The following is a 24232-nucleotide window of genomic DNA, read 5'->3' as shown; positions in this document are numbered from 1 at the left end:
AGAACTCCAAAAAGCTGTTTAACTCAAGGTGGCCATTTGTTACAGCAAAAGGATACAGATTAAAAATCAGTAAAAGTGAAAAGTATTTAAGGTAGAGTCCATAAGAAACCAGGCACAAGCTTCCAATTGTCTTCTCCCAGTAGAGCTGTAGAGACAGCACTTACGTCCCCCAACAGCAATTTGAGAAAACACACCAAGTGTCGCCAACCAAGGAAGCCTACTCATGCTTTTTGTGTCCAAGGTTTTTATTGAGGGGCAATCAGATAGGGATGAATTTCTCTATGACTATTCTCATCTCTAGTCCCCAGTCCCTCCAAGAGGTCAAACTGATACAGTATGACCCCAGTACCCAGGTGCATGAAAACAGCCATTCAGCATAAAGCATATTATTAGCATAAACTATCTTGCATAGCCCAACACCCAAGATACACAAAGTCAATCTTATCAGGTGAGATATCCCAAGGGCTTGGAGGTTATCTATAGGCAGCCAGAAAAGGATCAGTTTCTTCTTTGAAATAGGAGAGTTTGAACACCTCAACCTGCTGAGTTAACCCTTTCCTTCACAGTAGAGAGTTTGAGTGACTATGGGTCTTAAAAAAAAATTAAGGAAAACAAAGAGCTCTGAAATCCTAAAAAATGATACCTGCAAAACATTTGTCTATATCCATTTGTTTTGGTAATGAGAAAGAAAATGTATAACTAAAAAGAAAACCAACTTCATAGAATAACAACTGGCCTGGGTCTTGGGGACCCAGGTGTTCTGCATGGTGTAGAAGACATCAGTGGAATAATCTGTGGCCATGAGTAATCCTAATAGCATGACTATCTAAGGCGTGAGCTGTTACTCACCATGCTATAAATATTTTACTGCTGCTCCAGTTAACAGTTCTAGAAAAGAAAGTTTATGTTGTGCTAAACTGAAAATTTGAGAATGAACTACTTACCAATTCTTTTCATTTCTTCCCCCCTGCCTGCCCCTTGTGCACCCCTTTACTTTCTTTTCTGAACTGCAATGTGTCCTCTCTGAAGATGTTCCAGTGGATTCGATCGCCATCGGCAGGACTGGGTGGACAGTGGATGCCCTGAAGAGGTACACATGCTTTTTCATGACAAGATTCCTAGGGCCCAGCTGTCATATAGAGTTGCTACATCTTAATGAAAATGACATCTAATTTAACAAAAATATCCAGGAATTATCAAGCCCTTAATATGTGCCACATATTGGGCTTAACTCTTTACCTGTATTATCTCGATTTAGTCTTATATCCTTCCTTAGACCTGGGAGTGTTATTGACTCATATTATCAAGAGGAGAAGAGGAAGGGGAGAGGGGAGATGGTGGGGATGGGGGCAACAAAGGGTAGCAGAGTTAGATGTATGGCTAGGAAATAGAACCGGAATCCAAATCTTATAAGCCAAAGGTAGCTCTCTTAAACACTTGCTGCTTTTTAAGATCTCGGAAACTGTTGTTCATCTCTTTAGCTCAAGTAACAAAACCAACAGTACGGATGAAGAGACTACTTTTGCAAATTGGTGTAAAATCAGTCAGAAATGGTATAACAAGGAAACAGTAACCCCGAGACAAGCGTGATGGAGACAGTGATGCAGGTTTTCTCATTTAGCGAAAGCAAATCATGTCAAAGTGCTCTCTTTAAAACTAGTGGGAGACCAATGGTTATTAGAACCTTTCTTAAAAATTAAGTTTTTATTTATGATGTCCTATAAATATCTTGAGGAAAAACATCATCGAGAATATACTTGAATTTTAAGTGCAGAATTGACTATGCAGCTTTAATCAACTTTTTGACATTCATTTGGGGGATTATAGTGATATATACTAATCTATTTCACTTCACTTATGGAACAACATCGTTTAAAATGAAAATATACTGCTGGAAATGTGGTTGTGTTTTCAGATTGATGTTTCTTTCATGTAATCACATTTACTTCAATGAAAATGTTGAAATTGAATAGCTATATTGTGTAAAGATCAAGAGTGTAATTCAGACATCTTAATTTTCTTGCCCACCAAGAACCAAGGAAATAAAGAAGCCATCATATTTTAAACCTTCCTAAATTTATCTATGGAGAATTTACCATGTTCTGTGGAATGTGCTGAACACTGAAATTATATATTTTTTTTAAATTACCCCCTATTCTCAAGGAGTTCAAAGTCAAGTATCTTCAATATTCAGTGTTTCCTTTTAATTTTGTAATTAAATTGTCAATATTAATGGCTTTACGGTGAGCATTTATATTCTTCTAATACAATAAAGTCACCAACTCTCGTCCATCTTCTGTGCCTAAAAGTAGGGTTAAATTTTCTATCCGATCCTGTGAGATGAATTTTCTCCATAAGTGCAGATCCTAATATGAGCACTTACTATGTAGTATTCTAAGCACCAAAAGCATAAAAATGGAAGAAGTATGTTCAGCAGGTGGATAGACCACTGAGGCATATAGAGAAGGGCATGGCGGAGAGTAATGGTGAGGACGTGGTCTGGTTAAGTAGCTTAAGGGGAGGTTTGCTTGAGGAGAAGATATCTGAGATGATTGATGAAAGGGTAACTGGAGCTAAGGAGAGGAGTGATGAGAACTGGGACTGGTGGGCTAACAAAGTCCTAAACATGGAAAGTTGAAGGAGTTTGGGCTTCATCCTAAAGACAAGGGAAGAAAGGAGTTTCCTCAGAAAATAAAAATTGAACTACCATATGATCCCACAGTTCCACTTCCAGGTATTTATGCCAATGAAAATGAAATACTCACTCAAAAAGATAACAGCAACCCCATGTTCATTGCATGACTCACAACAGCCAAGATAAGGAAATATCCTAAGTGCCCATTGGTGGGTGAATGGATAAAGAAAATGTGGCGTATATGGATGAATGTACACACACACACACACACACACACACACACTCTGAAGATTATTTAGTCATATAAAGAAGGAAATCTTGCCAGTTGTCACAATATGGATGGATTTTGAGGGCATTATGCTAAGTAAAATATGTCAGACAGAAAAGACAATACTGTATGATCTCACTTATATGTGGAATTGAAGCAAAACAAAACACAAAAAAGCAAAACCCAAATTCAAAGATAGAGAACAGATGGGTGGTTGTGGTGGGTGAAACTACAGAAGGGGCACAAAAGGTACAAACTTCCAGTTATAAAATAAATAAGTCCTGAGGATTTAATGTACAGCATGGTGACTGTACATAAGAATAATGTGTTGCATATTTGAAAACTGCTGAAAGTAAACCTTAAAAATTCTCATCACAACAACAACAAAAAACCTTTTTGCAATTACGTTTGGTGACAGATGTAAGGTAGACTTATGGTGGTGATCATTTTGCAATGTACAGAAATATCAAATCATTATGTTATACACCTGAAACTAATTTACTGCTATGTATATATATCATTCCTCAATTAAAAAGTAACAAAGGCAAGGGAAAGGCTTTTAATCAGGGCCTTTGGAAGAATCACCCAGGCTACGGGTGAATAACAGGTTATGAGGCAAGAACCCAAGAAGTTAACTATGGATATAACCCAGGCCAAAAATGCTGGCAATCTGGGCTGCATCAGTGGGTAGAGTAGTGGTGATCACAGAGAGGGTGAGGGAAGGATTAGTAGGTAAGTGGCTGAATGGAAATGAGGACCGTGAAAGTCCTCTTTTATATCATCTATCTTTTTATTTCCCTGTGTTGCATCGTGGGAAATTTCTTCAGATCAATTTGCCAGTTTATTAATTCTGTCATCATCTTGTTTAATGCACTGTTTAACATATCCATTGAAGTAGTGATTTCAAAAAATGTATTTTTTATTTCTGAAATTTAATTTTTTTTTAGAATATGAAACTTGTATTTTTTTTAATTTTTTTAATTTTTTATAAACATATAGTATATTTTTATCCCCCGGGGTACAGGTATGTGACTCACCAGTTTTACACACTTCACAGCCCTCACCATAGCATATACCTTCCTCAATGTCCATAACCCAACCCCACTTCCCCCAATCCCCCTCCCCCCAGCAACCCTCAGTTTGTTTTGTGAGATTAAGACTCACTTATGGTTTCTCTCCCTCCCAATCCCATCTTGCTTCATTTATTCTTCTCCGACCCCCTTAACCTCCCTTGTTGCATCTCCACTTCCTCATATCAGGGAGATCATATGATATTTGTCTTTCTCCGCTTAACTTATTTCTCTAAGCATGATACCCTCTAGTTCCATTCACGTAGTCACAAATGGCAAGATTTCATTTCCTTTGATGGCTGCATAGTATTCCATTGTGTATATATACCACATCTTCTTTATCCATTCATCTGTTGATGGACATCTAGGTTCTTTCCATAGTTTGGCTATTGTGGACATTGCTGCTATAAACATTCAGGTGCACGCGCCTCTTCGGATCACTACGTTTGTATCTTTAGGGTAGTGCAATTCCTGGGTCGTATTTTCAACATTTTGAGGAACCTCCATGCTGTTTTCCAGAGTGGTTGCACCAGCCTGCGTTCCCACCAACAGTGTAGGAGGGTTCCCCTTTCTCCACATCCTCTCCAGCATCTGTCATTTCCTGACTTGTTAATTTTAGCCATTCTGACTGGTGTGAGGTAATATCTCATTGTGGTTTTGATTTGTATTTTCCTGATGCCAAGTGATTTGGAGCACTTTTTCATGTGTCTGTTGGCCATCTGGATGTCTTTGCAGAAATGTCTGTTCATGTCCTCTGCCCATTTCATGATTGGATTATTTGTTCTTTTGGTGTTGAGTTTGCTAAGCTCTTTAGAGATTTTGGACACTAGCCCTTTATCTGATATGTTGTTTGCAAATATCTTCTCCCATTCTGTCAGTTGTCTTTTGGTTTTGTTAACTGTTTCCTTTGCTGTGCAAAAGCTTTTGATCTTGATAAAATCCCAGTAGTTCATTTTTGCCCTTGCTTCCCTTGCCTTTGGTGATGTTCCTAGGAAAATGTTGCTGCAGCCAAGGTCAAAGAGGTTGCTGCCTGTGTTCTCCTCAAGGATTTTGATGGATTCCTTTCGCACATTGAGGTCCTTCATCCATTTTTTGTCTATTTTCATGTGTGGTATAAGGAAATGGTCCAATTTCATTTTTCTGCATGTGGCTGTCCAATTTTCCCAACACCATTTATTGAAGAGGCTGTCTTTTTTCCATTGGACATTCTTTCCTGCTTTGTCGAAAATTAGTTGACCATAGAGTTGAGGGTCTATTTCTGGGCTCTCTTTTCTGTTCCATTGATCTATGTGTCTGTTTTTGTGCCAGTACCTTGCTGTCTTAATGATGACAGCTTTGTAGTAGAGCTTAAAGTTCGGAATTGTGATGCCACCAACTTTGGCTTTCTTTTTCAATATCCCTTTGGCTATTCGAGGTCTTTTCTGGTTCCATATAAATTTTAGAATTATTTGTTCCATTTCTTTGAAAAAGATGGATGGTACTTTGATAGGAATTGCATTAAATGTGTAGATTGCTTTACGTAGCATAGACATTTTCACAATATTTATTCTTCCAATCCAGGAGCATGGAACATTTTTCCATTTCTTTGTGTATTCCTCAATTTCTTTCATGAGTACTTTATAGTTTTCTGAGTGTAATTCTTTGCCTCTTTGGTTAGGTTTATTCCTAGGTATCTTATGGTTTGGGGGGCAATTGTAAATGGGATGGACTCCTTAATTTCTCTTTCTTCTGTCTTGTTGTTGGTGTAGAGAAATGCAACTGATTTCTGTGCATTGGTTTTATATCCTGGCACTTTACTGAATTCCTGTACAAGTTCTAGCAGTTTTGGAGTGGAGTCTTTTGGGTTTTCCACATATAGTCTCATATCATCTGCGAAGAGTGATAGTTTGACTCCTTCTTTGCCGATATGGATGCAAATCCAAATGCCCTCTATCCCTACACTTTAAGGAGTTTTGATCAGGAAGGGATACTGTACTTTGTCAAATGCTTTTTCAGCATCTATTGAGAGTATCATATGGTTCTTGTTCTGTCTTTTATTGATGTGTTGTATCACACTGATTGATTTGCGGATGTTGAACCAACCTTGCAGCCCTGAAATAAATCCCTCGTGGTCGTGGCGAATAATCCTTTTAATGTACTGTTGAATCCTATTGGCTAGTATTTTGGTGAGAATTTTTGCATCTGTGTTCATCAAGGATATTGGTCTGTAGTTCTCTTTTTTGTTGGGATCCTTGTCTGGTTTTGGGATCAAGGTGATGCTGGCCTCATAAAATGAGTTTGGAAGTATTCCTTCCATTTCTATTTTTTGGAACAGTTTCAGGAGAATAGGAATTAGTTCTTCTTTAAATGTTTGGTAGAATTCCCCCGGGAAGCCGTCTGGCCCTGGGCTTTTGTTTGTTTGGAGATTTTTGATGACTGCTTCAATATCCTTACTGGTTAGGGGCCTGTTCAGGCTTTCTATTTATTCCTGGTTCAGTTGTGGTAGTTTGTATGTCTCTAGGAATGCATCCATTTCTTCCAGATTGTCAAATTTGTTGGCATAGAGTTGCTCATAGTATGTTCTTATAATGGTCTGTATTTCTTTGGTGTTAGTTGTGATCTCTCCTCTTTCATTCATGATTTTATTTATTTGGGTCCTTTCTTTTTTCTTTTTGATAAGTCTGGCAAGGGGTTTATCAATTTTATTAATTCTTTCAAAGAACCAGCTCCTAGTTTCGTTGATGTGTTCTATTGTTTTTTTGGTTTCTATTTCATTGATTTCTGCTCTGATCTTTCTTATTTCTCTTCTCCTGCTGGGTTTAGGGTTTCTTTCTTGTTCTTTCTCCAGCTCCTTTAAGAGTAGGGTTAGGTTGTGTACCAGAGACCTTTCTTGTTTCTTGAGAAAGGCTTGTACTGCTATATATTTTCCTCTCAGGACTGCCTTTTTTGTGTCCCACAGATTTTGAACCGTTGTGTTTTCATTATTATTTGTTTCCATGAATTTTTTCAATTTTTCTTTAATTTCCTGGTTGACCCATTCATTCTTTAGAAGGATGCTGTTTAGTCTCCATGTATTTGGGTTCTTTCCAAATTTCCTCTTGTGATTGAATTCTAGCTTCAGAGCATTGTGGTCTGAAAATATGCAGGGAATGATCCCAATCTTTTGATACCAGTTGAGACCTGATTTAGGACCCAGGATGTGATCTATTCTGGAGAATGTTCCATATGCACCAGAGAAGAATGTGTATTCTGTTGCTTTGGGATGAAATGTTCTGAATATATCTGTGATGTCCATCTGGTCCCGTGTGTCATTTAAGGCCTTTATTTCCTTGTTGATCTTTTGCTTGGATGATCTGTCCATTCCAATGAGGGGAGTGTTAAATTCCCCTACTATTATTGTATTATTGTTGATGTGTTTCTTTGATTTTGTTATTAATTGGTTTATATAGTTGGCTGTTTCCACGTTGGGGGCATAGATATTTAAAATTGTTAGATCTTCTTGTTGGACAGATCTTTTGAGTATGATATAGTGTCCTTCCTCATCTCCTATTATAGTCTTTGGCTTAAAATCTAATTGATCTGATATAAGGATTGCCACTCCTGCTTTCTTCTGATGTCCATTAGCATAGTATATTATTTTCCACCCCCTCACTTTAAATCTGGAGGTGACTTCAGGTTTAAAATGAGTTTCCTGTAGGCAACATATAGATAGGTTTTGTTTTTTTATCCATTCTGATGCCCTGTGTCTTTTGATTGGGGCATTTAGCCCATTAATATTCAGGGTAACTATTGAGAGATATGAGCTTAGTGCCATCGTATTGCCTCTAAGTTGACTGTTACTATATATTGTCTCTGTTCGTTTCTGATCTACTACTTTTAGGCTCTCTCTTTCCTTAGAGGACCCCTTTCAATATTTCCTGTAGAGTTGGTTTGGTGTTTGCAAATTCTTTCAGTTTTTGTTTGTCCTGGAAGCTTTTAATCTCTCCTTCTATTTTCAATGATAGCCTAGCTGGATATAGTATTCTTGGCTGCATGTTTTTCTTGTTTAGTGCTCTGAATATATCATGCCAGCTCTTTCAGGCCTGCCGGGTCTCTGTGGATAAGACTGCTGCCAATCTAATATTTTTATCATTGTATGTTACAGACTTCTTTTCCCGGGCTGCTTTCAGGATTTTCTCTTTGTCATTGAGACTTGTAACTTTTACTATTAGGTGATGGGGTGTGGACCTATTCTTATTGATTTTGAGGGGGGTTCTCTGCACCTCCTGGATTTTGATGCTTGTCCCCTTTGCCATATTGGGGAAATTCTCTCCAATAATTCTCTCCAGTATACCTTCTTCTCCCCTCTCTCTTTCTTCTTCTTCTGGAATCCCAATTATTCTAATGTTGTTTCGTCTTATGGTGTCACTTATCTCTCAAATTCTCCCCTCGTGGTCCAGTAGCTGTTTGTCCCTCTTTAGCTCAGCTTCTTTATTCTCTGTCATTTGGTCTTCTATGTCACTAATTCTTTCTTCTGCCTCATTTATCCTAGCAGTGAGAGCCTCCATTTTTGATTGCACCTCATTAATAGCTTTTTTGATTTCAACTTGGTTAGATTTTAGTTCTTTTATTTCTCCCGAAAGGGCTTTTATATCTCCCGAGAGGGTTTCTCTAATATCTTCCATGCCTTTTTTGAGCCCGGCTAGAATCTTGAGAAATGTCATTATGAACTCTAGATCTGACATATTATCAATGTCTGTATTGATTAGGTCCCTAGCCTTCAGTACTGCCTCTTATTCTTTTTTTTTTTTTTTGTGGTGAATTTTTCCGCCTTGTCATTTTGTCCAGATAAGAGTATATGAAGGATCAAGTAAAATACTCAAAGGGTGGCAACAACTCCAGGAAAATATGCTTTAACCAAATCAGAAGAGATCCCAAATCGTGAGGGGGGAGAAAGGGGATAAAAAGAGGTTCAGAAAGAAAGAAAGAAAAATAAAAAACAAAGAAAAGAAACAATTAAAAAAAGAAGACGAATAAAGAAAAAGTATAAAAAAGAAAATATATATATATATTAGATAAACTAGTTAAAAAACATTAAAAAACAAAAGCGTAAAAGTTAAAAATATTTAGCAGAAGAAGAGAAAAAAATTGAAAAAGAAAAAAACATTAAATTAACTGCAAGACTAAAGAATCATGGGGAGAAAGCCATGACTTCGTGCTTTGCTTTCTCCTCCTCTGGAATTCCGCTGTTCTCCTTGGTATTAAAACTGCACTCCTTGGTAGGTGAACTTGTTCCTGGCTGGATTTCTTGTTGATCTTCTGGGGGAGGGGTCTGGTGTAGTGATTCTCAAGTGTCTTTGCCCCAGGCGTAATTGCACCGCCCTTACCAGGTGCCGGGCTGAGTAATCTTCTGGGGTTTGCTTTTGGGAGCTTTTGTTCCCTGAGCGATTTCTGTAGAGTTCCGGAGCACAGGAATACAAATGGTGGCCTCCTGGTCTCTGGCCCGGAGGAGTTGAGAGCCTGGGGCCCCACTCCTCAGTGCGCCCTCAGAGAACTGCACCCAATTACTCCTGTTTCCGTGGCCTCTGGCCACGCTCCAAGCTCACCAAGCCTGCGACCGGTTCAAGGTAACCCGAGCTGTGAGCTTACTGTTGGCTCTGTCTCTGTAGCCGGCTTCCCCGTTCTAATACCTGTAAGCTCTGTGACACTCAGACACCCACGATCCTTCTGTGACCCTGCGGGACCTGCGGCCACGCTGACCCCACCTGGGCTTCACCCCGGTTTAGCCTCTGGAGCGATGTCCCTCAGTGGAACAGACTTTTAAAAGTCCTGATTTTGTGCTCTGTTGCTCTGCCGCTTGCCGGGAGCCGGCCCTTCCCCCTGAGGTCTATTTTCCCATCGCTTTGGATTCACTTCTCTGCCAGTCCTACCTTTCAGAAAGTGGTTTATTTTCTGTTCTAGAATTGCTGTTCTTCTTCTTTTCAATCCGCTGTTGGATTTGTAGGTGTTTGCAATCTTTAGATAAGCTATCTAGCTGATCTCCTGCTAGCTGAAGTATTCTCAGCCTGCTACTTCTCCGCCATCTTGACTCCTCCTCTGAAATTTAAATTTTATACTTTATTAAATCTGCCAAGACATTTTTGTAGTCTATGTTACTAGTTCATTTTTATATTTTGCCTTTCATTTCTTTAAATATTTCATATATAAATTTTTGTGCATCTTATATTAGATGATCACAGTATCTAAAGATTTTGGTAGTTTAAATATGTTGTTCATTGTTTTTGCTGACTTTGTCAGTGTTTTGTTTTCTTTTTGTGTTTTTATATTGTGTCCTTTAATTAGAATTGCATTTTTATTTTATCCTATTCCTTGGGAACCCCAAGGATCTAAATAGATGGTACTTTCCACCAAAGAATGTTTGATGAAGAGCACCTAAGAATTTTAGGGGACACCATATCTCCCTATTTAGTATGGAGAGGAGAGGTATAAATTTATCTCCCCCATCTACTGCTGGCACAGGCTTGAATTCCTTGAAGCAATATTGATTTTTAACATTGCTTGCCCTCTGGGAAAATCCTGCATTTTTCCTTTGCTTGCTGCATATGACTCCTACTACATAGTCTACAGCTTTAGCTTTGTTTTGTTTTGGGGGAGAGACAATAGAAAGGTACCCTTGGAGATTTTTTTTCCTTCCTGCAAATCCTAGTAATACTTTAAAATTCAAATTTTATCCAGAAGCTACTTGGTTTTGCAGAAGGAGGCCCATTTAGAGTCTTTAATCTGCCATTACTGCTGTAAGCTAACAAGTCCAGGATATTAGGTTAAACAATTAGGTATTTGCTAATACTGGTCTTTGACAATAGAAACACAGAAGGAAAATAATTTGTGATGAGTTCCATTGGAGACTTATTGAGTTTGAGATGTCTGTGACACCCACATGCATAAGTTAAGTCAATAGATGAATATTTGGGTCAGAAATCTGAGAGAGATGTGTATTGTTGGTACTGATTTATGTAAATCGACATAAACATGTGAATTGAAATCACGGGTATGGTGGAAATTGCTGGTGAGAATGCATATAGCAAAAAGATTAGTCAAAAAAGATCTATACACATAACACATAACAGAGAGAGAAATAAAAAGGAGTTGTAAAAAGCTATCAGAAAATTTGTGCAAGTGTGTGTCATAAAAGCCAAAACTAGAGAGTGCACAGCTAGCTGGGCCCCATGCTGTGAGATGTGAAGAATATAGATGATTTTGGGCATAAGGAGGTATTAGAACCACCAGCATAAGAAATTTCAATTAACTTGTATTGGATGACAAAGAGATTTTCCTAAGTAGGAAAAGTGGGAGTCTGTGAAGACCAGAGCAGACCTGTCTCTGGAAGTATGACTGAATGGAAGGAAAAGTAGGGGAATGTCAGAAGAGGAGAAGAAGGACTGAGGAGAAGAGGGAGGACTGAACATTTAAAATAAGACTGGACATGCTTGAGTGCGTTTAAGTGCTAATGGGAACAAAGCAGAGGAAAACCTGAGATTGAAAACATTTTGAAGAGAAAGAATGGTATTAAATGAGCAAGTTCACAAAAACCTGACAAAGTGGGCTGAGTTGGGCCAAAGTAGAGGTTGAGAGAGTAGCTATAAATACTGGGCTCCCTCCATGATTACAGAAAGAAAGAGGGACAGGTCTATACAGATTCAAGCATGAATCCTGATTGGTAAAGACATGCAGAGAAATCTTGCTGATGACTCTTAGCAAGGAAATAAAAGGTGAGCCCATGGGGTAAGGTTAGGAGGGGCATTCTGGGATTAGAGTTTTCAGTAGAGTGGAGAGGGTTTGCAGTTGATAATGGAGGATGGAGGGAGAGGAGACCAGGAAACAGGACAGTGTTGCCAAGCAGCTCAGAAGGCCCACTGAGGCCGCCCAGAGGTGGTAACCCTATGGAGTTCCAAGCCTGGGTTGTGTGATTGTTCTCCAGCTTCTTCTAGCTTTGTTATAGGGCAGGGAGAAGGCAGGTGGGATTTTTGGTTTGTTTTTTGGATGTTGTTTTTACTCCATTTGGTTTTGGGGATTTTCTGAAAAGGCAGAAAAACAAAACAGGGCAAGATGAAGGAATTGGAAAGAGAGGTTGAAGTAATGGGGGGAAAGGGGGTTGAAGGGAGAAAATCATTGTACTTGGGCTTTCAGTGTCATCAAAGGAGAAACAGAGTCTGAGTGAAAAGATTCTTGGAAAGACTGAAAAGAGGACAACTGGATCTGTGATCTCAGAACAAAAGCATCTCCAACTGCCTATGAGGTCCAGGCTGGGGGGTTGGAGGGGAAGGGTGGTACCTGACATAGAGTCAGCAAGATCATTAGACCACTGGGCTGAGAAAATGTGGGATCCTTTACCTTTATTCCCATAGGATATTGGGAGTTGAAATGGGGAAGAAACTTGTATCATATTCCATTAATGAGAAAGAAGCCATCTCAGGAGTTCTTGCTGAACTAGTAATAAGTGCATTGTATTTTGTTAATGACAAGAGAAGTTGGAGAAAGAAATTTACTTAATAATAATTTTCAGAAGTGAGATGAGTACCTCCCAGGTGCATACTAGTTATTTTCTAAAACCTACCAGAAGGATGGGGTCCTTTGAAGAGCAAAGAGGTAGGGAGAAACACCAGCTTCTAAACCATAAAAGTTTGGATGTTGGAGATTGTTGCTGGTGAAGGTCAGAGGATTTATATTTGTGGGCTGTAAATAAAAAATAAAATATGCATCTTTTCCTGGTGTCTTTGAAAATCTAGCTGTGATAAGGAGAAATAGGCTAAGGGATTATAGGAGGGTCATTCAATCTTTTGCTCGGCTGATTTTGAATATTTCATAAAAGAAAACAAAAATTTTAAATATTCTTTCTACCTGTGGTAGATTGTTTCTGAAACAATAAAGTAATATGGAGCATTTTACCAAATATTTAGAATTTAGCATTACCGATTTGAAATGCGTTCTTTCTCCACATCTCTAACCATGTTTTAAATCTTATCTTTTTGCACACGTTTTTCTTCTTGTATGAACTTCTCCCTTTTGACATTATGTCTTTTATAAATCACTATAAAATTTAAGGCAAGATAAAAAGTAGTATGAAAGGTTAACCACAAAAATAATGAAATCCGAATATCTAAAGGTGAAAACGCTTTACTAATATCCCATTTTATTTTTCATCTATTTTGTATACTTTGTAAATTACTATAATCTACAAATATTGTCCTATTCAAAAATAACTGATTCCTCATCTTGATCTGAGAGTAATTTGTGCTTCACAGCTCAGCTTCTTTCTTGTAATTTTTTAAAATGCATATACGATCTTTCTTAAATTGTTTTCCCATTTTTTCTCTTGTTAGTCCAAAGAGAAGATGTGTGAGAACACAGAGCCAATGGAAAGTTCTTCTCAAACCACCACAACCGTACAAGCAACAACCACAAAATTCAGGGTCCTAACGACCACCAGAAGAGCAGTGACATCCCAGCTGCCCACCAGCCTGCCCACAGAAGGTACTCTCGATATTTCTGCTTTCTTTCTTAGAAGTGTGTTTTTTATAGTGATTTTATTTATTTATTTGAGAGAGAGAGAGAAAGCAAGCATGAGTGGAGAAATGTCAGCAGGAGAAGCAGGGAGCCTAATGCGGGACTCAATTCTGGTACTCCAGGATCATGACCTGAGCTGAAGGCAGTCGCTTAACCAACTGAGCTACCCAGGTGACCCTTGCCTTTTTTCTTAAGGAAGAGATAGTCACTGTGTTGACATGAACTGGAGTAGCTCTCTAGAGGGAAAGCTATCCGTTGGCAAACTGGACTTCTAAAGGATTTCTAAAGGGGAAAAGACAAAATTATTATGGAACAAAAAGATGTGTTAATATTCTTTTAATATATGGTGACTATTATTAAGATTGAGCTTTTTATAATATCCTGGCTACCTGTGCTCCCTAAAAAGGAAATACAGACTTGCTTTTATATTGCTAAATTTTGTGGTACCTGAATTCAGTATTTCAGTCACAGGAGAGAAAGGCAAAAGGCATAGAGAGAAAATAGATAATTCTACTTATATGCTGTTCTAATATTTACCTAAATACAGACAATAAAATCTGTTGGTCTATAATCTATAGAGAGGCACTGTGTCTTGAAAAACATTTCTTCTGCGAGAGAAGACAAAAATGCTAGAAAATATTGATGTATGGGCACAACTCATTGGGGGAAGAAAGTATATCAGCTAAAATAGAATCATATATTCTGAATGGTACCACTAGGGAGAAATGTGAGACTAATTGGCCAAGAGTGAGCTTTGGGGGGGGAAATGATCTTACTTATTTATGGTCATCAAACTTGCTTTCATTTGAATAATAAATTAAACTTGAAACTTTTGCTTTTAATTGAAATTTAATTGGATAGTAAAGGTTAACTCGAGGCACACCCGGATGGCTCAGTCAGTTGAGCATCTAACTCTTGATGTTGGCTCAGGTCATGATCTCGGAGTGGTGGGATCAAGCCCCAAGTCAGGCTCTGTGCTCAGTGTGGAGTCTGCTGGAGAGTCTCTCTCCCTGTCCCTCTGCCCCCTCCCCTCACTCAAGCTCTCCCTTGCTCTAAAATAAATAAATAAATCCTTTAAAAAAGATAACTAGAGTAAAGCTATAAAATGAGATGAGGACAGCTGCTAAATACATCTTATTGCTTTTAAAGCCAGTGTTGTATTTTAATCCATCTTATTTGGGGTTGTTATACAGCCTGTAAAATATTTTTATAGTTTGAATTCTACCCCATGAAAATACTACTTCAATTTGAATCCTATGCTTTAGAATAAAATATAACCACTTAAACAAGAGAAAAAAAAAAGGCATGTTTATTTGTTTATTTTGTTCATTATGGGCAAGATCTTTTCATTTATGATTTTGGTCATATTTATTAGCAGTGGATAAGCACCTAAACTTTGAAGTTAAATTCATAAATATTTTAGAATTTCCTGATCTTTTTTTTTAAATGAATATTGAAGGCCATCACTATAGAGTCTAATTACAATAAGTCATTTTCAAAGATTAAAAATAAGTGAACTTTAAGTTAAAATTATAACTATAATTTTCTCAAGATCTTAAGAATCTTATGTTTTACTGAAGTTTTGATCTTAAAATCTTAGTAAGAAATTGTAGTATTACCTGTGTAAACTAGCACTTCACTCTCATTGCACTAAGAAATTCACTGAGTAAGATTTTGAAATCTATTAATGTTATAATTAAGGCATTGGTAGACTATTGGTTATCAGATTAATGCATCATTAAAATTTTTTTGGTTACAATAACTTTGAATTTCTCTTCCAGATGATACCAAGATAGCACTGCATCTAAAAGATAATGGAGGTAGGAATTGATTTTTTTTCTTTTTTAAATACCTTTAGATACTAATTCATTTCATTCATTTAAATATGAGAAAGGATTTGTGGGCTTCTAATATAGAGTGAAGTTATATTTCAATCTCTGTTGGTATTTAACATGGGAAGAATTTATTGTTTGGCTTGAAAATCGAAACGGTTTCAATAGTGGAATGAAATTCTAATCCACATGTTTGCTTATAAAAAACTACAGGACACCAATGAACAATTATAAAGTGAAAATTTATCCACAGATCTTTTTCTTCTTTTTGTGCTATTCTTTGGTTTAGTTGTATATTGAGTATCTACATGGTGTAGGTATTGGGTTCAAATGGGTTTTTTTCCCCCTCTAAGTTGACTATTCAACATTCTCTATAAATAAAATTGAGAAACAGACCAATACGGAAATATACTTTATAGGCCTTTTATGTTTTAGGTGAAGCTAGGGACAAAAATTAGACATGCAAAAAGAACATCTTGGTAGTTTCATACTTCACATTTTCCTAAGAAAATTTAGCAATATCTGTAATGGCCCTTGAAAATTTGGAAGAAAATTTTACCAAAATTAAGACTGTGAAAGATATTGCCTACATTTTAAAAAATAGTTGTTTTTTTATTAAACTGTGTTGGCTCCTATGTGCTTCTCTATCAGTTTCCTGGCTCTTGATAAAAGAGATTTTTTTTTTCAGTAACTGTTTATTCAGCTCAAGATGGGGAGGTGTTTCTCTTAGCAGCTTCTCTTACGTAAATGGGGCCACCCTGTGACTTGGATCTTTACTTTTGCAGCCCCAGCTGATTTTGGAAGTCAAATTCCAATGTGTACCTTGTTAGGGTTTCTTTTTTTCTTTTAGCAACTGTAGGGAATAGTTTCTAAATTACTCAGTGGACATTAAGTAACAAGTACTTTGATGTTTTCTTAGGTTGACTCTATGGTAAGGTATATATTGTAGCATCGTTAAATTTCATATCAATCAATTTGAAAGATAAGCTGCTTATTAGCCTGTTCACGTAATCATTATTAACATCAATTATCCATTGTCTTTGGTCTGTATCATAGTGTTTTATTTCATTCATTCTTTTCTTATTAATATATTAATAGTGTGAGCAGATAGCTTTACAGATGACCATTTGCAACATATATACAAGCTAGAAATAGGTTAAAATCTTAGCACTGGAGGGGGTAATAACAATTCCCCAGTTCAGAACTTCTCAGAGCAGGATGCTACTTAGTTTCATGTGAACATAAGTCTTAAAGTTGGTGTTACCTTATGAAACGGAGGACTGCTCCCCAAGAGGCTTCTGTTGTATTTGTTGTACTTAATTCTTAATATGGGTAGTGGTTTCGTTTCTATGCTTTCTTTTCTCTCTCTCTCTCTTTTTAATATTCTAAACATTTAGAATAAATATTCCATAATGCTAACAGAAAAAAAAAAGATTACTGTGATTAAATAGGTATGAGATACTCTGGATGAAAGAAAATTAAAAGAGGTTTCTTTGCTAGAGAGCTGTTCAAAGCTTTTATATTCATTTGCTTATTCATTAATTCCTGCTGAATGCCTAAGTGCAGGGCACTGTTACAGTCTTGGGGCCATGATAAGTGAACAAGATGTTGCCAAATTCTCTGCTTTCGAGAAGCATGTATTCTTTTTTTATTATTTTAATTAATATGCAATGTATTATTTGCTTCAGGGGTACAGATCTGTGGATCATCAGGCTTACACAATTTACAGCACTCACCATAGTACATACCCTCCCCAATGTCCATAGCCCAGCCACTCTATCCCTCCCCCTCAATCCCTCAGGAACCCTCAGTTTGCTTCCTGAGATTGAGTCCTTATGGTTTATCTCCCTCCCTGGTCCCATCTTGTTTCATTTTTTTCCCTCCCTACCCGCTACAACTCCCGGCCTTGCCTCTCAAGTTCCTCATATTAGAGAGATCATATAATAATTGTCTTTTCCTGATTGATTTTTTTTCACTTATTCTAAAGAAATTTCAAGTTGGAAATAAAGAATTAGTGTTGGGCATTTCTCCACGATTTAGTCATAAAACTTTTCTGTAAGTTGCATCTCATGAACTGAATGTTTTGTGAAATGTACTTTGGGAAATAGCACCCCAGAATATTACCAGTAATCCCAAGGAAAATCCTTAGTTTTGTTTAGTGCAGCAAGGAATCTGAAAACATTGAAGATTTTCTTAATGCAGTGCATAAAACTGCCTTATGAAGTTGAGAAATCAAGTGAAGTAAATTCCTGATGCAAATGGAAGACGTTTTTTTTCTTTTTTGTTATACTAGAAAAGTTGACTGTTGGATTTTCAGATGATGGTTAATGTGCAGCATGTATCCCCCAGAATTCCAAAATATCACACTTTAACTGTGTCTATATACAGGAACTCTTTTCATGCCTGAGGTTGTTTATTAAGCACTTTTTCTTTTTTTCTTTTTTTAAGATTTTATTTATTTATCAGAGATCACAAATAGGCAGAAAGGCAGGTGGGGGGTGGGAGGGAAGCAGGCTCCCTGCTGAGCAGAGAGCCCGATTCAGGGCTCGATCCCAGGACTCTGGGATCATGACCTGAGCCGAAGGCAGAGGCTTTAACCCACTGAACCACCCAGGCGCCCCTAAAGCACTTTTTCTAAAAGTACAGTTAGAGCAGACCAAACTGACCAGTATTAAGATAAATATTCCTTCAAAACAGTACTTAAGGGAAATTACACATTATTTTTTATAACATCTTCATTAAGATATCATTCTTTCATTGTTTTTTATCTCATGGAATTTGAAGATGGAGGAGAGATTGCCAATTTAAATCTAACTTGATTAGTTGATTAAACATGTTGAAAACAAAATTCAGAACTATTCTCCCCTTTCCCATCCCAGGTAAAGATTTTTGCAAGATGGAGCTAATAATGAAAAAGGTTGCCTAATGTAAACATTTTCTCACATTTATTGAGAATTTTTTAAAAGCAAACTAATAAATTTTTCTAAATTGCTATGTATTGTTGCAAAGAAATTTAGCATATTCTATTTCTTTATTTAATTTCATTTAATTGGCTGCTTCTAAAAGCATTTTAATTTAGAGGCCTCTACATTCCTGAAAAAGAAGGTGACATTTTTTCAAAATAGTCAATATGTAGCTAGAAACTAATGATGCTGCCTTTAGATATTGGATTACCTTGCCTCTGAGTCTTTCTGGGACATTGCTTTGTGTTAAAAGAGTTGATTTCTAGTGGAATCTACAGCTGGCGTGATTATACATTACTTTCCAGGACGTTTTCCTTCATCTTTGATATGAAAGTAGAAAATACTTCTGAGCAGTTGGACACCAAAGGCACACAACAGGGCTTCTCCTTCACAGGACCCAAACTGAGTTACAGTCTGCTAAATCACTCTTGATGAATCTTCAATTGTGATTTGAGGTTCCTGCCACCTTTAGAGTAGGACTATGTAGAACTTCTGGAAGTTTCAGGATAATTTTTGGGTTGGGGAAGTTTTATTCACCTTAAGGGTTGAATGGAAATTCTAAGACCAATTCTAAGAGCAATTTGGAGATAAGAATGTGAAAAAATATAAACAAAGAGAATGATATCTACTGGGTACAGACCCCTTCAGTGATGTATAGTGTTGATTAATGGTGAATGGTGGAATACAAAACTCAGAAGAGCCAATATAAAGGTAGAGTTTTATGTCCATCTGTACAACTATCTCTGAATAGTTGGAGGAAGATGTAAAGGAGAAAGATGTAAAGGAGAAAAAGAAAAAGAAGAAAAAATATCTGTGCTGAGTGTTTACTATGTTCCTGGGACCTTTCTAAATGCTGTCATGTGTAGTTAGGTCATTTAATCCAGGCATCACCCCTGTGAGTTGGTCCTGCTATTATTCTCATTTTATAGCTGAGGAAATGAAGGGACAGAAAGGTTAGGTTATCTGACTAGTATGTGGCAGACCTGGTTTCTATTGGTATGTTTTTATTAGTATGTGGCAGACCAGTGTTTCTATTTAATAATACAAATTCCTTAATACAGATTCCAAGTCCTGACAACCTCTCAGTATTACTGTTTTCTTACAATACAGAGCTCCTACAATCAAACTTCAAATAGAAAATGCCACCATAAAGGATTTTACTTATTCCTACTATATTATTTTTCCTTTTCTATAACAGCTGATGATACTTCTAAGTGTTTGGAAATGAAATTTTCTTTTCCATGTACTGATGCAGTAGTTTCCATTTTATCCTTTCTATGAAAATCACGACAAGTTCATTCTCCTGTGGAACTCAGCAGCGGTCTCAATCATGGGCAGGTGTTCTCCAAACTACAGGGCAACTCTTTGTTTATGTTCAAAATCCAATTTAAAATTCTTTCAGCCTTCTTGGTTTCTCTAGAAATTCAGGTTTAATTCACCATGAAAGGGTTTCTAGAATGTGTTTTTTAAATGTATGTATTTCTGTGAATAGTGGTTATAAGCATTTAAAATCACATCTTCTTTGGGTTTTCAAATCCTGGCAAAAGCTTACTAGAGGAGTTACATTTCTAAGGAATGACCTAGCTATATATTATAGTAGGTCAAACTATTAAATGCCTTCTTTGACATTTGATTAGGTTGCTTCCAGATGACACTTACCACCTACATGGAAACGTAAATGTCTTCAGGATTAGACCCGGATAAAATTATATCCAGAGCTGAAGGAAGTTTTCAAGTTGAATCAATGGCAGGGTCCTTTAATTAAGAAGTAAAATCTTCAACCAGATTCAACTCAATTGGGCAAAATGAATTGTACCATTCTGCTACAGTGCAGATGTTAAAATTATTTTAAGGTCTAAAATCCTTGATTTGATTTTATTATTTAAAATGTTATGACTGGGAGCACCTGGGTGGCTCAATCATTAAACATCTGCCTTCAGCTCAGGTTCTGATCCCGGGGTCCTGGGATTGAGGCCCCCATGGGTCTCCCTGCTCAGGAGGTCTCTTGCTGAGACCTCCTTCTCCCTCTCCCACTCCCCCCTGCTTGTGTTCCCTCTCTCCCTGTCTCTCTTCTGTCAAATAAATAAATAAAACCTTAAAAAAATAAAATGTGTTGACTTAGGGGCACCTGGGTGGCTCAGTTGGTTAAGCGTCCAACTCTTGATTTCGGCTCTGGTCATGAGCTCAGGACTGTGAGACAGAGCCCCACCCTGGGGCTCCACGATGATCACAGAGCCTGCTTAAGATTCTCTCTCTCCCTCTCCTGCCACTCCCCCATCTCCTAAAAAAAAAAAGAAAAAAAAGTGTTGACTGAGAATGATCAAAGTACCAAAACTACATTTGCTCTTGGTTCCTCCAAATGTTCTTCCTTTGGATAAGTGTCTTTTTAAAAACATATTTGAATATGAGTTCTTAATTGTTAATAATATTTAAAGTAACAGCACTCCAGAGAGCATTGATGTATTATGCAGGTGGCTCTGTGCTTGTCATTTCTTCTTATTGCTAGGAATTTTGCTACACCTGGTTTCTGAAAGGCTGCATCCTTGAGTCAGAAGGTATGTCCCCATCAAAGAGATGCTGGATTAGCTACATTATTCAGTTTGCAGAACATGATCAAGTTAATTCTGAGGTACAAATCTGCAAAGTGGTTGATTTCCAGAATCAAATACAGATCTACTTTCAATGAGCTGCTATGAAATGGCGAGTCTAAATTCTGATTCTTCTGTGTTTAGTTTCTTATTTCTGAACATAACCTAAGACTCTTCACCCAAAGATAAAATGTTAGAACATTATTCTGATTTTTTTCACTAGAATACTTCTAAGGTTATATTTTTATTATCTAGTCTGTAGTGACAGATCAAGTGTCTGGTGTTTCATTTATCATTCAGTCGAATTGTTTTTTTACTTTAATACATAAATCATCAAAGTAACATATCTTTCATTTTCCCCCCACCTTCTCTTGCCTTTTGTTTCGTCTATTTCTTTCACACAGATCACAGTCTTGTACGGAAAGGGAAGCTTATTTTCTTTTGACGGCTATTGATTATCTTTCACTTTCTATTTCTAAAAACTGTAAAATATCTTGACATTCGGTTTTATCCTTTGCTTTGTTTGGCTACTTTTCATGGTAGCACTAACTCTACTCTAAGTATATGTGTGCCATGACGTGAAAATGTCTTATGCTACCGAATGTGATTTTGAATATCCCCTACGATTAAGAATTTCTCTCCTAAAATTTCACCCAGAGTAGTGGTTCTTAACTTTTTCTGTGCATTAGAATAATCTAGCTATTCTCATCCAATGTTATTATTCCAGCTTATAAAAACCCCAGTGGCCAGACTGTTCTTCCCACCAATTAAATCCACCTCTGGAGCTGGGACTCAGGCATCCATGTGTTTTAACCCCTCAGGGAATCCCATGTAAAGCTGAGTTGTGAACAAGTGGTCTGATGCAATGCCACATAAATATTAAGTTGCATCAGAATTACTGGGCGAAGAGGGAGTCTTGTAAAATGCATTTTTTGCTAGAGTCATTTTAGGATAGAACCCAAACCTTAGCATTGCTTTTCCAACAAGCTCTCAGACTATGCCAACACCATCAGTTCACAGACAGCACTTTGGGTATCAGGAGTTGAGTGAATTCTTGATTTATTTATGCCACAGTCTCCAAAATAAGAGTGACATATCTTACTCTGAATCCATGCACTGGTCCTCACCTATACGTCATGACTCCCATAAAACAATGCTTTCATTGATGAAAACAACAAATTACCTCTGTCTCCATGGAGAGAACACATCTTGTGCAGCAGAGATAGGGGACCCTAAAGCATATGTCTGTTATGTCATTAATAGAAAATTAGACCATTTTAGTTATTGCAAAATTATTTTAGTAAAGACCATTACACTTTCTGTATTTTGTTGAACCAATGAAATTGCTTTTTTTTTTTTTTTTACCAAATTTGACCTACAAAAATTGCATTTAATAGTTTAAAAAATCACTATCCAGTATAGGAAAAGAAAAAGAAATCACTTTGGAATATACTTTTCCCTCTTTATGTTGGTTTGTAGGAATTACAGAGTTTGTGCTGATGATAGGATGTAGAATGAAATGATGTAGCAGAACATCTCAGGAAATACACATCTATGACTTTCAAAAGGTTTTAAGAGGTACTTTTAGATATATTTTCCATTTGCCGTCGGCAAAATGTCTTCCTACATATTTTCTCTGACTGATACCTTCCTTCTTTTCTGTGCTCATCTCTTTTATCTGTCTGCCCAACACCTGGTGTTGGGAATCGCCTGTTAGAAGAAATAAACTCCCATATATCATTACATTTTGGAACCAGTGATTTACAAGAGGCCTCAGGAGCAGCATTCCCCCCCACCCAATATTTTTTTTTACTCTTCTTGGGGCAAGCATGTGTAAAGTTATAATTTTTTTTTTTTAGCATGACATATCTAGTGATCATAGTAATTTGCCTTGTGCTGCTAAAATAATATATATGTCACCAGCCAATTATCTTTTATGTTCATTTGATTCGACTTGATTTCATTTATTCAGGGAACATTTCTTACACGGCTAGTGCATTAGTAAATGATGGAGATACGAAGGTAAATGAGGTCTGGTAGCCGCCATAAAGAAGCAAGTGTACTAGTGGGATGACATAAAGAAATTAACCAATGATTAAATGTGGTGTGAAAAGTACAATGATAGACTCGGGAAAAACTATGAAGGCAGAGAAAAGTCATCTGAATAAAACTGAAATAATGAGAAAGATTCTCAGAAGAGATACTTAATCCAAGTTTTGAAGTATATGAAGGATTTATGCAGAAAAGGAACAGAAGAATGACATTTCGGCAGAGGGACCAGCAAAGACAGAAGCTGAGTAGCATGAGACATCAAGATCTATTTGGGTAACTAAAGGGTGACCACATTTTATTTGGCTAGGGTAAAGATGTACACGGGTGGTGGTGGATGGTGAGGTTGGGAGGTAAGTAGGGGCTTTAGCACTCATAACCTTTTATGCCAGTCAAGGGAGTTGATTAAATTTACACAAAGACATTGGGAGCCATTGAAATCCGCTAGACAGGGGAATGCCATGAAAAGCTTCACATATTTAGTGGGTCATTCTTGAGGGATTGTGGGGAACAGAGGGAAAGGAGTAAACCTGAGGCCAACAAAACTACGTAGGAGATTGTACTAGTAATCCATAAAAGAAATGCTGAGAGGCCAGAATAGTGGCTGACAGTAGGAATAAAGAAGAGAAACCAGACATGAGAAACACTTTTTAATGAAGTGAAGCTACATAACTAATATCTGATTGGATGTGTGATTTATGAGGTAGAAAGTGACCAAGGTGGCTCCCAGGACTTCAGCTTAGTTATCTAAATGGGTGATGATTATGTTTAATAGAGGTTACCAGAAGAGGACAAGTTTTGAGGGTAGGCAATGCACTTAATTTAACCTCATTGGCTTTGAAGTATCCAAATGAAGATGTCCAGTGAGCATTTTTCTCTTCAAATTTAAAATTCACTTGAGAAATACAAGCAAAAGATGTAAATGTAGGCCTCATCAGTATAGAAATGACAGTTGAAGTTATGAGAGTAAATGAGATCACAGAAAGAAGGTATAAAAAGAAAGAAGGTATAAAAATGAGAATGGCACAGAACTAAATGGAGAACACAAAGGTTTGTTTAGAAAACGGCAAAGAGAGTTAAAGAGATAGCAAGAAAACCAGTAGAGTCTGCTATCACAAAAACCAAAGAGAAAAACATTTCAAGGAGAAAGTAGTGAAAAATGTCAATGTCAATGCTATATACAGGCTAAGCAGGGAAAAAAAAAGAGAAAAAGAAAGAGAGAGAGAGAGAGAAAGAAAAAGAAGGAAGGAAGGAGAAAAGAAAAGAAAAAAGAAAGAAAAAGTGACCATTAATTTAGGTAATACT

At 37.2% G+C, this 24232-nt stretch overlaps 1 protein-coding gene across 1 annotated transcript in view; it reads left to right on the top strand.

The window, feature by feature from the left end:
* Positions 1–24232, top strand: part of PLXDC2 (plexin domain containing 2) — a 469330-nt gene that overhangs the window by 378556 nt on the left and 66542 nt on the right. The window contains exons 11-13 of the mRNA XM_004757588.3: positions 1030–1090; positions 13312–13462; positions 15277–15315. Coding sequence (XP_004757645.1) covers positions 1030–1090; positions 13312–13462; positions 15277–15315 — 251 coding nt within the window. The remainder of the gene's footprint in view (positions 1–1029; positions 1091–13311; positions 13463–15276; positions 15316–24232) is intronic.

The sequence above is a fragment of the Mustela putorius genome, unplaced genomic scaffold, assembly GCF_011764305.1.
Source record: "Mustela putorius furo isolate JIRA1106 unplaced genomic scaffold, ASM1176430v1.1 tig00000827_pilon_pilon_pilon, whole genome shotgun sequence".
NCBI classification, from domain to species: Eukaryota; Metazoa; Chordata; class Mammalia; order Carnivora; family Mustelidae; genus Mustela; species Mustela putorius.
This window is presented reverse-complemented; position numbering and strand designations above follow the sequence as displayed.